Here is a 14,376-nt window from a genome sequence, read left to right as displayed (position 1 = left end):
CTGGTGTGACTTTGGACAAGGTGCCTAGCAGTCCGTTCTCTGATACTTTCTAATCATTTTTGAAATGCAGACTGTTGCCTTTTCAGTTCATCCATTAACCCAGCTTATGAAAAATAAGACTAATACTCTGTGCTTGTCTCTCTCCTGTCCATTTAATGCCTTCAAGTGAGGATTGCCATACATAAATTGATTGAAAGAGGTGGTTTTTTTTTCAATAAACCAATACTAAGGGTGCAAAATTATATGCTGTTTTCCATTTACTGATTAGATTTGTTCCAGAGAGTGTGTGTTTTAGTTCAGCAGAGTAAATATTTCAAGGATGTTTCAGTTCACTGATCAAGGTTTCTCATGTTATCTTTTGTAAGGGAAGGAAATGGCCTCCCCTTTCTTATCCATAACACATAAACATACATATACGCATTCATTTTAGGGTTATTTTCCAAACTTGGCTGGACAGAGAAATTAATGGTTGAGTAAATACGTGGAATTACGGTAGCAATTGCCCACTAGTTCCATTAATGCTTTTGTCAGAAGGTCCTATTAAGAAGATTAGCAAATCTAGTGAGAAGTTAATCTTCCATCTGTTAACAGCCTCAAGGTATCCAATTGCCACTTACAGAAAGCCAAAGGAACTGAACTTGCTCTGCAGAGGTAAGACAACTTGGGGTACATCAATACCTCCACGACTGATGAGCATGAATTTTCTGTGATTTCAGTGCAAATTGGATCTGCCTGATATTTACAAGACTGCTTTTAAAAAATGATCTTAGATAATAATGATTTAAAAAAAAGATACTCTTTCAATTTTTCCAATGTTCAGCCATGCTTCTACCTAGGTCAGTAATGATAAATTCACTTCTAGAGATAACGCCTTGGCACTTAAATAGACGACCAACACTGAGAACCCATGGACTGCAGAAAGGATGTGACAGATAGGGATAAAATAATACCTCAGGCCCTTTAGATGTTAATGGAGGCTCTTGTTTCAGCTTCTTTAGAAACCAGGCCACTTGAATACTGATGATAGCTGAGAGCTGTGCCTAGGCATGGCAAATAGGGTAAGGATATACATCAGGAATGACGGGGAGAGCAGCTCTGTGCTTCACCCTGCCAACACCTGCTGCTGGCACTGCAGGGGCCTGGCTTTATGAACTGTAAATGCTTAGAAGTGCAGCAACCTGTAGTGACTTCACTGTACAGAATATTGGGAAAAAGGCACTGAGGAGAAAGGAAGGCTCAGCAGGCTTATCCCCAGCATAACCCCCCATCTTAATGATGCTGTCAGGCCAAGCACCCATTTATTAACATTTACACTAGAATTCATGTCTGTGTTTGGCTGTAAATCTCCATTTTTACAGTTCATTCTGTAGACAGTCCACCACAGCCCTTTCTGTACTCATCTTATGTGTTAGATCATTACTGGCTCGATGATGAGCATATTAAAATATTCTAAGCTTCTTGTGGACAGGGTAACAAAGTGTACTAGCTTAAAAAGTGCTGAAATGTGCAGCTGGCAAGAAACACTGTGGTATAGTTTAAAAAATACCTGAACTTGAGTTGGTATTTTACAGTATTTTATAGAGTTCTCATTCAAGTGCACCTTTTTGTTGTGTGCACTGGAGCTCCTTTCTTTCCCAGCTCTCTGAATGTGGCAGGGCTATCAGCAGTGCTCTGTCCAGAGGTACCTGTTAGCACAACGTCAGCTGGACCAATCGAGGTACTGCAAGTTCATCTCAATCCTCTTTATAGCTGCAAGCTCCAAGTGCTTTCATGCTGCAGACCGTATTAGTTCAGTCTGTTCTAATTCAAATGCCTTGTAAACGAGACTAATCTCTGAGAAGGTAGTCTTTGTGTACCAGACCCCTAAGAAACTGCTTACTTGCCGTATTTATTTATAGAGCACTAATCACCATGCTGCCTGGAACCGTCCCCATCCACATTTGCAACAGCAAGATGAGCTGACATGCTCTCATTTGCAGTCCTTGGATTGGAAGAGCCTTCAGGAAAGGGGCATTTCTTCTTCAGCCTCTACCTGGTAGCACAGCAGGCTTGTGGCTTTGATATACTTCAGTGTTCATCAATATAAAATATAGGAAAAGCCAAATTTCAAAAGTTTAGGAAAATCATGTAAGATACCTCCTTTGTAAATAACTAGATGTTTTGAGAACACAAGAAGTGTTCTCACAGGACAACAGCTTTGCAAAAAAGGACCTGGGGGTCCTGATAGATACATGAACATGAGTCAACAGTGTTCCTGAACACAAGTCAGCTATGTGCCTCTGCCACTAAGAAGGCAAACGGTATTCCTAGCTGCATTTGGCAAAGCATTGCCAGCGGATCAAAGGGGGTGATTCTTCCCCTCTCCTCAGCTCTGGTGAGGTCAGATCTGGAGTGCTGGCTCCAGTTTTGGGCCCCCCAGTACCAGAGACACATGGCCACACTGGAGTGAGTCCAATGAAGGGCCATCAACATAATGAAAGGACTGGAGCACCTCTGCTCTGAGGAGAGGCTGAGAGGTCTGGATCTGCTCAGCCTGGAGAAGAGGAGGCTCCAGGGGATCTCATCAGTGTCTATAAATACCTGAAGGCAGAGTGCAAATTGCTCAGAGACAGGCTGTGCTCAGTGGTGCCCAGTGCCAGGACAAGTGTCACTGGGCACAAACTGGAGTGCAGGAGTTTCCTTCTGAACATTAGGAAGCACTTGGACTAGATGAACTCCAGAGGTCCATGCCATCCTTTGCCATCCTATGATGCTGTGAAGTCCTGCAGCTAGTTTGTGGAGGCCTGACATGACCCAGGTTGCCATGCCTTTCCTGAGGACTACCTTATTAAGTCTGGCCAAGGTGCTGCTGTCCACAGTCACCATAGTTATTGATCCTGGAGCCAAGAGATCATACTGTATTGTAAACACCCCAATGGCACTGAAGTCATTCTAAGAGTGACTTTTCCTGATGGTGAGATTTGGAGGTGAGTTCTAGTCATAGCAGTTTTGCCACAGGAAGATGCCAAGGGATGCCACAAGCAACTTATTTATCTCACATATCAATTCTGTTCAGAGATTGTTATATTTTCACATGCAACCCAAACAAAACACTGATTTCTTTAACTAGAGCAGAATTGCTCTTTCCATCAATTCCTTTCATCTGTCCCGAAAGCAAGACAAAATTGTAAGTTATTTAACCTGTCTTGTTATGCTGTCCTGTGTGTGACAAACGTGAATTTCTGCCAGCAGGTCGCATTCTCATTTCAAACTAAAGTGCCAAGCACGTCTCTGCGAGATGTGGACAGCATTTTGTACAGAAGAAGTCTGTGAAGGCAGCACTGATCCAGAAAGGTCCTTCGTTTTGGGCTGGCCCACCACAAACTGTGTGGCAAATTTCAGGTAAGAAATGAGGCATGTTTTATTTATCAAATTACTGAAATGTGTTTAGTCTGACAGGTAGGGACAGCCATAGAGTAATTTCAGCAGCAGTGAATATAGGATGGAAGAATTTATTGATTCTTAGAGTAGATCCATCTACTGCTGTGAGCAAGTCAACCTCTGTGCCCCATCTTCAGCCTCTGCAAATGTAACACTCAAAAAATCTGAGAGAATATGTGATTTGGCAAAGCACAGTCTGTGCTGCAGGCTTGCTCAGCTGGAAGTCTCTTTTTGTTGTTTCGGATATGATTGGTCATACACTTCAGTTAATTATTAAAATGAACTAGAAATAGTAAACAACCAAGCTAATGATAGGATCAAAAAGACCCCTTGCAGGAAAATTTCAAGCAGAAGGGCTTGTACTGGATGTGGCAGGAAATGCAGGACAAAATAGTGACGTTTTCCTATTTCTCTTTTTCATAAAATTGTTCCAGAGAAAATGTCAAAATTCCTCCTGAAGCAAAATCACTGAAAGATTTTGGTCCATCTTTGCAACAGTTGCTGTAGGACATGTAAGGGCTATAGAAGTAATGTCAGTGATTAGATTAATTTCACTCTCAGCAGAAGGGCTCTGTCATCCCTGTGAGTGAGGGAGGGCACCCTCACCCTTAAATCCCAGCTAGTGGATGGGTCCTGGAAGATGCATTTTCCTCTTTACAGTCAGAGAGCAAAAGCTGACACATGCAGCTTGATTTGAACATCACACTGTCCATATCCTAAGAGAGTGCTGTGCACAAATTGCTCTTTCTTGAGCTGTTTTTCCTTAATAATCTCAAAACAAAGCTGAAATTGATTTTCAGTTGAACTCCTGTCAATAAGAATGAGCTGTGATCTGGAGATAGTATGTGTTTCTTTATAGCTATTAGAAAGTAGGAGAGTATGAAAGCAATAGCATTAACCCAGAGACCTATAGAAGGGAAATTATTTTGTGTGTGAAAGCACATGGAAAATCTTGAACACTGTGTGTGAGTCCATAGATAGCATATCCTGCAGATCTGAAACAGCCAAAGCAAAATCACATCTTTAGTGTTTGTGAAGTGCATGCCCCTGAAGCAGCATCATTCCGTAGATTTGTAGTTCTCTAAATGCCTGCTCTGAAAATGTGAAGAACCTGATTTGCATAAGTAGCAGTGGGAATAGGAGCTACTCCATCTGGGGCAGGATTTAGATCAAGGAAGTTGGCACACAACTAGGTTAAATTCCTTGCAGGGTCCTATTATTAGCTACATTTACCTGGGTAGTTTTGTATCTTTGAAAGTGTCGAAACAAGGTAAGTATTAAAAAGTTCAAAGTTAAGCATTTCTAAGTGAAGTGGTTTACGTGTACTTTGTAATTTGGTGGTAAGCCAAGCAGCAAATGAGGAGATAAATAAATGGTGGAAATAGAAAGAAGCCCATATACCTGAGGAAATATATTTCTACTTTTAAATTGAGCTTTTGTTTTTAAGTGGACTGCTCTTCTCTTTGGACATCAGTTCCTTACTGAATTCATGGTAAAACTCTGATTTCTGTGATCCAAGATAACAACTGGGGCTTTTGATCTCCCTGACAGGCTTTCCTGTTGATTTTGCAAGGAAACAGGTTTTTCATTCAAATCTTGAAAACCATTTCATTTTTTGTATGTATTTGTGGAACTTGCAACCAAGAAGCAGTCTGTTTCACTGTGGTTTGTATAGGGACTTTTTTGCTATTAGAGTGACAGCTGATTTGTCTGTCTTTTTCTAAAATTCTTGCAGGTGTGCAGAACAGAAGGAAACATGGCTCTCCTTTTTGCAAAGGTACTTTATCATAAAGTCTTTGAAGTCACTGAAAAAAGTCACAGCCATCTAGAGCAGTGATTCCTAAGTGGTGGTACAAATGCTATCATTATAGATAAGCACTTTCAAAGTGAGGAAAAAGTCATTCCACACCTTTTCCCCACTGAAGGCTGCATGTGCCCTACATGCAGCAGTCACTACTCAAGGAGGAAAACTCTTTTCCCTGTTTCTGGCCATGGCCCAACAGAGAACTGAAGCTATTTGTGATGTATTTCCTCTCCTTCGCTGCCGAAGTATACACTGCCACCTTCACTCCATTTGAGGCTGTGGCTCTTTTGAAACTGATGGCATCTAACCAAGCCCAGCTCAGGAACCTTTGTTCTAACCCATCTTCTGCTTATGGCTGCCCATATCCGCTATCAGTGGAGAACAGTGGGGCTAACTTTGGTTGTGTGAAACGTACTCTATGCCAGGGGATATACACAAGGGTCTGGGTAAACAGAGCTCTCATTTCAGTGAACATTTTGAACAGAATACTATCAGAGGTGATTTGGTTTTCTCTGCACCTAAATTTTCTCTTTATTTGGTTCTTTACAGTTCATAGGGTTGTTCAAATCATTCCTGCTGGGGGTGATTTGTAATTCACTCTTCTTCTGTTCAGTCCTTTTCACTGTTATGTACAATGAACTGTAACTGAATTCAGCAGAAGCTGATGGTACAGCCTAAGACTTCACAGTGATTAGTAGTTTTTGCTCAATTTTTCTTTAAAACTGTCCTGACTTCGCTGCAGCCCATTCTTCATAGTTAGGCTTAATTGTGTAGTCCCTCCTGTGCAATGTCTCTCCTCAGGATTTCACATCCTTCATAAGTTGTCATGGTCTCAATTAATCACTGAATTATGCCATAACCTTCTGGAGCTGTAGGTGTCCCTGTTCATTGCAGGGGAGTTGGACTAGTCGGCCTTTAAGAGTCCCTTCCTACTCAAACAGTTCTGTGATTCCACGATTCTAAAGCAGAGTGATGCCATGTTGATGGGCTCTTTAAAATGAAAACTTCAGGAAAGTCTACATGTGTATTTTATATCTGGTTCTTCTGCTGTTTGCACTGATATCTGCAGCATAGCAATTTGGATGCAACAGGGCATTACTAGGTACTGTGGTCAGTGTCCCTTTCAGACCATTCTGGAGGCTTTCCTTTCCTTGGAGATCTTTCTGTTGCAGTAGATTAGAAAATGATCTGCTTCCTACTCTGTTTCTGCTTGATTGCTACTTAAATGTTGGTCTTCATGTTTACCATATTAAAAATTCACTTGTTTTGCATTTGCTTTGGCAGTCGAATAAGGGAAGAGAAAGAAAAAGACTATCCTAAAAGCATTCCTCTGAAGATAATTGCAAAGGATGTTGGAACCTGTGCATATGTAAGTGCTCTTGAGCTAATCTAGGGGCATAAGTCCACATTTGTAAATCCTGCAGGTGTCAGGAATGGGAGGGTTCTTTTGGATTACAACCTCCTTTAATACTCTAGTCCCCTTCTAGAAGACAGCATATGCAGCCCTGAAGTGTGTGCTTCTTGCCTCTGCTAAGCGAGTTCCTTTTTTAAGGCAGTGTTCTTAGTAAGAAATGGGTTGGCCTCTTCTCCAAGGCAACAGCGATAGGATGAGAGGGAATGGCCTTAATTTGTTCCAGAAGAGGTTCTGTTTGGACATTAGAAACCATTTTTTCTCGGGAAGAGTGGTGAGGCAGTGGCACAGGCTGCCCAGGGATGTGGTGCAGTCACCATCCCTGGAGGGGTCTGAGAAACATGGAGATGTGGCACTGAGGGATGTGGTTAGTGGGCGTGTGGGGGTGGGTTGGTGGTTGGACTGGATGATTGTAGAGGCCTTTTCCATCCTTAATGGTTCTATGACTATAAATACTGGATCCAGCACACAAGCTAAAAACTGTAGAGTCTAAACACCCCCAAAATGCATCTAAAAGAACTTATGCATAAACATCTCAAGATTTTGCTTTTAAAACTGATTTAAACCCACAGTTGCCTTCATTCAATTCTGCAGAATTGCAATGTGTTTTATTGTTTATAATGATTGTAGATCAGTAAAGCTGTGTATACGAACACTCTGAAATTGCCTTAAATGCATTTTTCGGTACCTTGGAGATGTTGGTACATTATGGGCACAAAAGAAATTGGTAGAGAAAGACTGTCCACAGTGTGATTGCCACTCTTTTACTTTTTAACCAATTTAAATGAAATTCTTGCAGGTAGGCAGTTACCTGAGTAACTGAGTAACTACAGTGTCATTCAGTGGTAATCCATCCATTCTTCCTTTACTTCTTCAACATTTGTCCTTTCTTTTTAATGGTATTTTAAAGAGCTGTATTTCATGCTCAGAAGCATAAAGAGCATTCCCAAGGATGTGAGAAGTTTTCACTGAAGCTAGACTTCCTTGGAGGTCTTTGCCCAACGCTGAAGTCTTTGCACTGAAAGAAACATAAAGGATTCTGCCTTACTCAGAAAATCATTGTTAAGGTGAATTATAATAGAATTTCTGGGTTGCTAAGAGGAATGTTGGTAAACAAAATTGTGGTAGTTCAAATGAAGGATGCAGATCAAGGTGGGCTCAGGTAGAAATGTGTGTAAAACACAGTTGCACTCTTGTACCAGAGTTGTTTTGGGGGACTTTGTATGTCTTTTCTCCTTTGCTATAGTTAGCTCATGTGCCAAATATAGTTTCTGATCCTGACAGTCCTAGAAATGACACACTGCAGCCTAGTTATTACCAGTAATAAAGCTGTGGAGGAGCAGATGGAAACTTTGTGATGCAAATAGTTCTTATGGTGCGCTGTGCCTGTACTACAGCAGCTGGGGATGCCTGAGAAATATTTCATTTTTGGAGGGTAGGGAAGGGTAAACACAAGGCATAAACCATTTTATTATATTCTAGCCCAGAGCAGAACTTATGCAAATGTGCTGACCTACTGCTGAGAGCCAGATGTCAGTGCTTTGGGCAAATGTTAAATTTTTTATGGTATGAGCGTTTGTATATGTCCTCAAGCAAGATGTACAGTACTCTCACTACTTTTCTTATGATTGCCGTGGCAGCTTGTTACCATCAGGGACTTACACTCCGTGCAGCTCAGATCTTGTCTAAATGCAGAATGTCAGGCGGCTGTTTCACCTAAACATCACATGGCCAGAATAAAACTGATGCACTGCACAGTGGCAGGCTACAGCAAAGGCCCTGGGGCTGGCAGGGAGCACGGGCATCTTGGCTCTGCCACCCTCCATTCTTTGGGCTGTTGGGTATTTCTGGGAAGTTTGACAAAAGATGCTCTGGACACGCTCTCCACGCCTGCTTTTCCCCATGCAAGGTGATGGCAGTGGTGCTGTGCATTGCAGCAAGGCTGGGAATGGAGTTGTTAATCCTGGTGTGCCTGAAATGTGTGACATGCAGCGTTATGGTGCAGAGCAGCATCCTGTGGTGCTGGAGGAAGCCTGGTACCAGGCAGCAGGTGCTGATTCTTGCTGTTACAGTGAAGAAAGCAGACCTTTGTGCCCACCATGCTCTTCTGTACTGCTGCTGTGCAGAGGCAGGAGGGTGCTGGAGGGGCAGTGTTTTTAACTAGAGGACACATTCCCGAAAGGAAGTGTTTCTGATATTAAGCCAGATTTAGCTTTGAGAAGGCTATATAGAAAGTGGCAAAGGATATAGAGAACAGCCTATGTACAGTGTTCTCTTACCAGGACTTCTTCAATAGAAAGGGAAGGAAGTGACTTACAATTGATATGAAGATGCCTTTTTTTCAGTGAAAAAACTCACTGAATTGTTTCTTTTCTTTTTGAAGGAGACATGCGTGCATCTTGTCCCCAGGAATCATGGCACTGTGCCCTTCTGATGGAGTTCTTGGGGAAGCAGGGAACGAATGCAGTCAGTGTGTGACAAGGCAGAGGAGTCAGACCTCTGTCTCAGGCAGCTGGGTCTTTCTCTGCAGTATAACTTACTTATTCAGCAAAATTTTAACTCCCTTTTGTTTTGGCAATAAATCATGCTGTTATTGGACTTCAGATACTCTGTGCATATCCAAATTTTTAATGCCATTTTCCCTTTATCCTTTTTCTCTGTTCACAGTCAAAAACCCTAAATGTAACCAATGTTGATACAGCTAATGATGTCATTCTCATGGCCCTGCAGCAGCTGGGAATTTCTGTAAGTACTTGCACTGGTTTTAGTGAGTAACTTTTAATAATCAAATCTTCTCTTGCACCTTTTCCAAGATTTAGGATATGAACATAAATTAAAGCCTTTATCATTAGCAATTAAATGTTGTTGAAATTAAGTGATACTTCGTTAATATACAGACCTCCAGAGATCATCAGATGCCTTAAAAGTGTTGGATAAGGCTCCCATCTCTGTGATCAGTCAGTCATGTTTGAAGTTGCTTTTAAATCCATTTTGCTGATGCATAAGAGGAGATATCTTGACACAGAAAATGAGAGTTTGATGTAACTCCTTCTGTGTTCTTCAGTGTGAGCAAGAAACCTGCTGACCTGGTTGTCTGTAAGTTTCAGAATACGCAGAAATGTGTGGTCAGCTGTGTCCCCAGATTACAGGCATGAGCACTGCTCTCAAGTGCCCAGATCAGACCCTGTAAATACCCACAGATCTTCGGTGACACATGAGATATGAGAGTAACCATATAATCGCACAGAAACTGAATACACTCAGCTGAAGCAATGGCCTGAAACTACCTAAGATACCTCAAAATAGCGTAGAGTACGTGCAGCAATTCCCAGTAGATCCTAAACAGGCTTCCTTTCCCCGAAACCTGAAAAGGAGGTCCCTGAGGTGGCACCAGAAATCAGTTTCAATTCCCTTAGCCATTTAATCCCAACTTTTCACAACATAACTGGTCAATGCTGATGGTCATAGGAGCTCCTGGATGACGGGTTTTTACTGCCCTATCAGTCAGCTGTGGGGTAAGAAGATGTTTTTCAGTGTGTTTGTCTTGCTGCCTATGTTGATCTCGATGCAAGGAATCTGACAAGGCTTCCCTTACTGCAGCCCTGCATAAGAAGTCAGACATGACCAGATGCCTTTCTTGTGCTTCCCTGGAGCCTCCTGGGACCCCCAGCCCAAATTAGAGTAACCTCAGAGTTTGTCTTCCCTAGCATTCCTTATCCCTAATGTGTACAGGCTTTTAGCGCATCCAGAGGACTACATTGCTAGCTTGGTTGTTCCTGAGCACAGCAATTTCTCCCCTGTTATGGTTCCAACATCCCACTTACACCAGGGCTGTGGCCCAAGCTCAGGATCCTGCAGTCTGTCCAGTTAAGGCAGCTCTGCCATTCATAGAAGAGAAGAGGATATGGTGTAAGCTAAAAATCAAGCCCATTGTCCCCCCCAGTCTATTCCAAAAATGAAGACCACTCTATATTACAGCTGCAAGTCTGCGCTGCGATACATTTCATTTCTACCCATTTCATGGGTGTCATTTGCACTTCTTCATTTCTTTTACAGAAAAATCAGGAAGATGGTATTACCAAAAACAGAATGTTTTGTTTGGGGTGCAAGGGAAGAGGAGCTGGCTTTGTTGCAGATTTGTGTTCTTTTGTATGTGGCACCGTCAGGCCTTTCCTCCTCTTTACATTTTTATTTCAAGTGGAAATGAAAGGCTTCTGCAAGATGTACAATCTTGCCCATGGAATCATTTGCTCAAAGTAATATACTGCATCTTTTCACTGCATCTGCATAACATAAAGCCTTTTTCATTAGTGGCAGATCATCAGATTAGCAATAAAATCAGACAAGCTAAATAAATTAAGCTGCAGTCTATATATCACCCAGCTCCCCCAAAGGACTGCTCTGCCTGCAAGGGAAATTTTCCTTATGCACCATCTCAAGGGGCTTTTTATGTCCAGAGAGATCCACTTGAAAAGAGCTCTATGACTTTTCAATAGCAATTATAAAAACTACATTTCATATGTTGTGTGGTTCGCTGTTACTTTGTCTGAACTCACTCTGTTTTCATGCATCAGGGTTTTTCCCTCTGGTTTCTCTGAAAAATGACTACCAATTCTCACAAAACAACACTAAGCCTTTTTCCCAAACGTTGAAGGGGAACAGAAAGAAGGGCCTCGGGCTCCCCAGCTCCATAGGTTTGCTTGCTGCTTTTACTGGGACAGCCACAGTTAGGGTGACAAATGGCCTCATAAAGCCCATAAAGGACAACATTTGCAGTCGGGAGATGAGCACTGCCTGGCTCTTCCCCTTCCCTGCCCCCCTCTTCCCAATAACTAACCCTTTCATATATATATATTTAAAAGGAAAAGTAAATACTTTTCTTGTGCTCCTCAGCTGTATTTATTTGCTCCTGGCGGCTTGCCCTGAGGCACCAGAGATGTCTCCAAAGCCTATTTATTTTCCATCTGCCTCCTGCTAGCTGACTTAACAGCAGTGCTAATATGGCCCAGAGAGCTCTGTCAGTCAGTGAGTGAACCGCAGGGGCTTTATGGGGTGTATCAGTGCTACAGCGGGTGCATGAGGCAAGCAGGAGAACCTCAGGAGCTCTGGGGACATTGTGCAAAGGTCCAGATAATGTCAGATAGTGGGCAAATCCATTTAAAAGGAGGTAGGATTTAATTACTGATCTTAATACTGCTTTGGGGAATTTATCACCTTTTGTAGCCAGAAAACTTTTAGACTTTAATTATCCTCACTGAAAAGATATTTAAGGTGCAATAGTTCACATTTCGTACGGCGTATTTATCCACTTGCTATTGCCCTTCCTCCTGAAAGTGGTTTCTATTTAATGTCATTCATTCTGTCTCTATGACTTCACTTTCACATCTGAAATAATGCACTATTCTCCTCCTTCAACTGAGCTGTAACACTGACTTGTATATTTATGCTGAAGGCAATATTTAGAATGTGCTTTCAAATCAGCAGTTTTACTGGCTTTGCCCAAAGTTGCTCACATTCTCCAGTCCTCTGGAAATTGTCTCCTTTGATGTAAATTTATCCTCCCCTCTGTGAATTATAAAGGAGGGTTCAACAGCATTAAAGCACCATCCAATGCTTCTGAGCCCTTGCACCCCCGGCAGCCACACAGCAGGGCCACCAAGGCTGCCTGGGGCAGCACTGAGTGCCAGGAGTCCCTTGAGCACCACCCTTGGCACCAGTTGGGATGGTTGCAGGTGAGGGGACTGCATTCTCTACGGCAGAGAATTCAGAAACTTGCATGGTGGCAAATTTGGGCACTGTGGAAATAAACAGAGCTCCATTGATGCCAGTGGTAAGATGCAGGTTATCGTTATGTTGTGAGAAATCTGACATGAAATCATTTGTGGTGGCTGGAAAACTTACTCTTGATTTTGCTTCCAAAGGGCTCTGAAAAGGACTACAAGCTGTGGGTGATTTCAGGAAGAGAAGATGCCCCCTACCCTCTAATTGGTATGTTGGTGATATCACTTTATTTTTCAGCATTCACTCATTGTTTTTAGTTCTGAAGGAAGCGAGAAATACAGAGAACACAGACATGCAGTTTCCTCTTCTGTTTTGTTTTTTTTTTTTCCTTCTCTTTCTTCCTTTAATTTCCTTGTCACCGAGTTTGCCTGTTTAGGAAGCTAAGCAGATGCTGATCCTTAGTTTTGAAGAGCAATGTGTCTGATTGCATCGTATTCACTGAGACAGAAAAAGCTCATTTATTCCTGCCCTGTTTTTGCTATTTTTGGCACAAGCTTCTGTCTTTCCCAGAGCCAACCTCTCCCTTCAGCTGCCTCCTCCTGTGGAGCTGCTCCAGTTTTGCCATATTTCCTCCTACGGTCCCATAGCATTGTTTACTCTACTCTCCTCCTTGTCATGGCTCAGCAGAGTTTTGAGAAATGCTCTGTGCTTTCACAGCTCACCTGATTCCAGTGGTCCTCTGCAGACCTCTGTTTCTGCATGCTTGTATTAGTGACAGGACGAGATTGAATGGCCTCAAGTTGCACCTGGGAAGTTCAGGCTGGATATTAGGAAACTTTTCATCTCAGGAAGAGCTGTGAGGCAGTGGCACAGGCTGCCCAGGGAGGTGATGCAGTCACTGTCCCTGGAGCTGTTCAAGAAACAGTGAGATGTGGCACGGGGGGATGCGGTTAGTGGGTGTGGTGGGGATGGGCTGTTGGGTGGACTGGATAGTCTTAGTGGTCTTTTCCAATCTTAATGATTCTGTGATTCTCTTACTGGCTGGCAGCTCCCCTCTGACTAGGAGCAAACTGTTCTTATTCACTTTATAAAATGATTTTCTAAACATTTTATCACCAGAAACCAACCTGAAGCTGGGAAGTGATGGGATGGGCTGATGTTGGCCTATGGTTCTCTGGGAACAAATCCCTCCAGTTATTAAGAACCTTTTCCCCACAGAAGTCCAGCATTAGTCGTGCTATGTAAGAGTTCACACACAATTAGAACAAGAAAAAATGTGGAATTTCTGTTCTTCTCCTGCAGATCTTAGCATTCCTTCTTAAAGCATCCTTAACTATAAATGCTTTGCTGGAGTCAGACAGCATTAATGTTTACAAAATGTCTAACCTGCACACCTTATGGCGTTGTAAGTTGTTTTATCTTTAAAATGCACCAAATTTTGTCTTTTAAATTATTCTGCATAGCTCAGTCAGATAAAATCACAATTGTAGTTTTAAATATAGAACCAGAGCATTCAGAAATGGGAAGACCTTTCTAACTGGATGATCCTCTCTTACTGGAATTTTGAGGTACAAGCTTTGGAAAAGAAGAATCTGACATTAAACTGATGCTGCTGCTCCTGATATTTACACAAAGGTTCATCTGATAAGGTTGGCTTTTAGCAGAGGTGCACATTTGAAGCATTTTGACTGCATTTCAGTTTCACCCTACCCATAGTCTCAAATAGCTTCACTTCCACTGTCAGCACTCAAATTTAAGTGCAAGATTACTAATTTAGTTAACTAGTAGTTTTCAAATTTAATACACTTTAGCTGTCATGTGTTTACACAACTTCAAAACATATCTTTCTTTCTGAAAACCCCTCCAGAAATGAATTGCCTCTGCACAGTCCCCAAAGTGCTGTTGAATGCAGCTCACCTGCAGCAGCCCTGAGATTCGTGTTCCCTTCTTCTCAGTCTCAGGCAGGAGATGTACTTGTGTCCCTCCTGGCTTCATTACCACGCATAAGCAGGGAGGATTA

At 42.3% G+C, this 14,376-nt stretch overlaps 1 protein-coding gene across 1 annotated transcript in view; it reads left to right on the top strand.

Annotated features, from left to right (window-relative positions):
• ARHGAP20 (Rho GTPase activating protein 20) overlaps positions 1-14,376 on the top strand; it is a 59,409-nt gene that overhangs the window by 29,375 nt on the left and 15,658 nt on the right. Inside the window, exons 4-8 of the mRNA XM_065730077.1 lie at positions 3,232-3,381; positions 5,156-5,197; positions 6,509-6,593; positions 9,303-9,380; positions 12,557-12,623. Coding sequence (XP_065586149.1) covers positions 3,232-3,381; positions 5,156-5,197; positions 6,509-6,593; positions 9,303-9,380; positions 12,557-12,623 — 422 coding nt within the window. The remainder of the gene's footprint in view (positions 1-3,231; positions 3,382-5,155; positions 5,198-6,508; positions 6,594-9,302; positions 9,381-12,556; positions 12,624-14,376) is intronic.

The sequence above is a fragment of the Cyrtonyx montezumae genome, unplaced genomic scaffold (assembly GCF_038088225.1).
Source record: "Cyrtonyx montezumae isolate F1298 unplaced genomic scaffold, pur_monq_1.0 scaffold_12, whole genome shotgun sequence".
Classification (NCBI taxonomy): Eukaryota; Metazoa; Chordata; class Aves; order Galliformes; family Odontophoridae; genus Cyrtonyx; species Cyrtonyx montezumae.
Note: the sequence above shows the minus strand (reverse complement) of the source record. Positions and strands in the feature narration are given on the sequence as shown.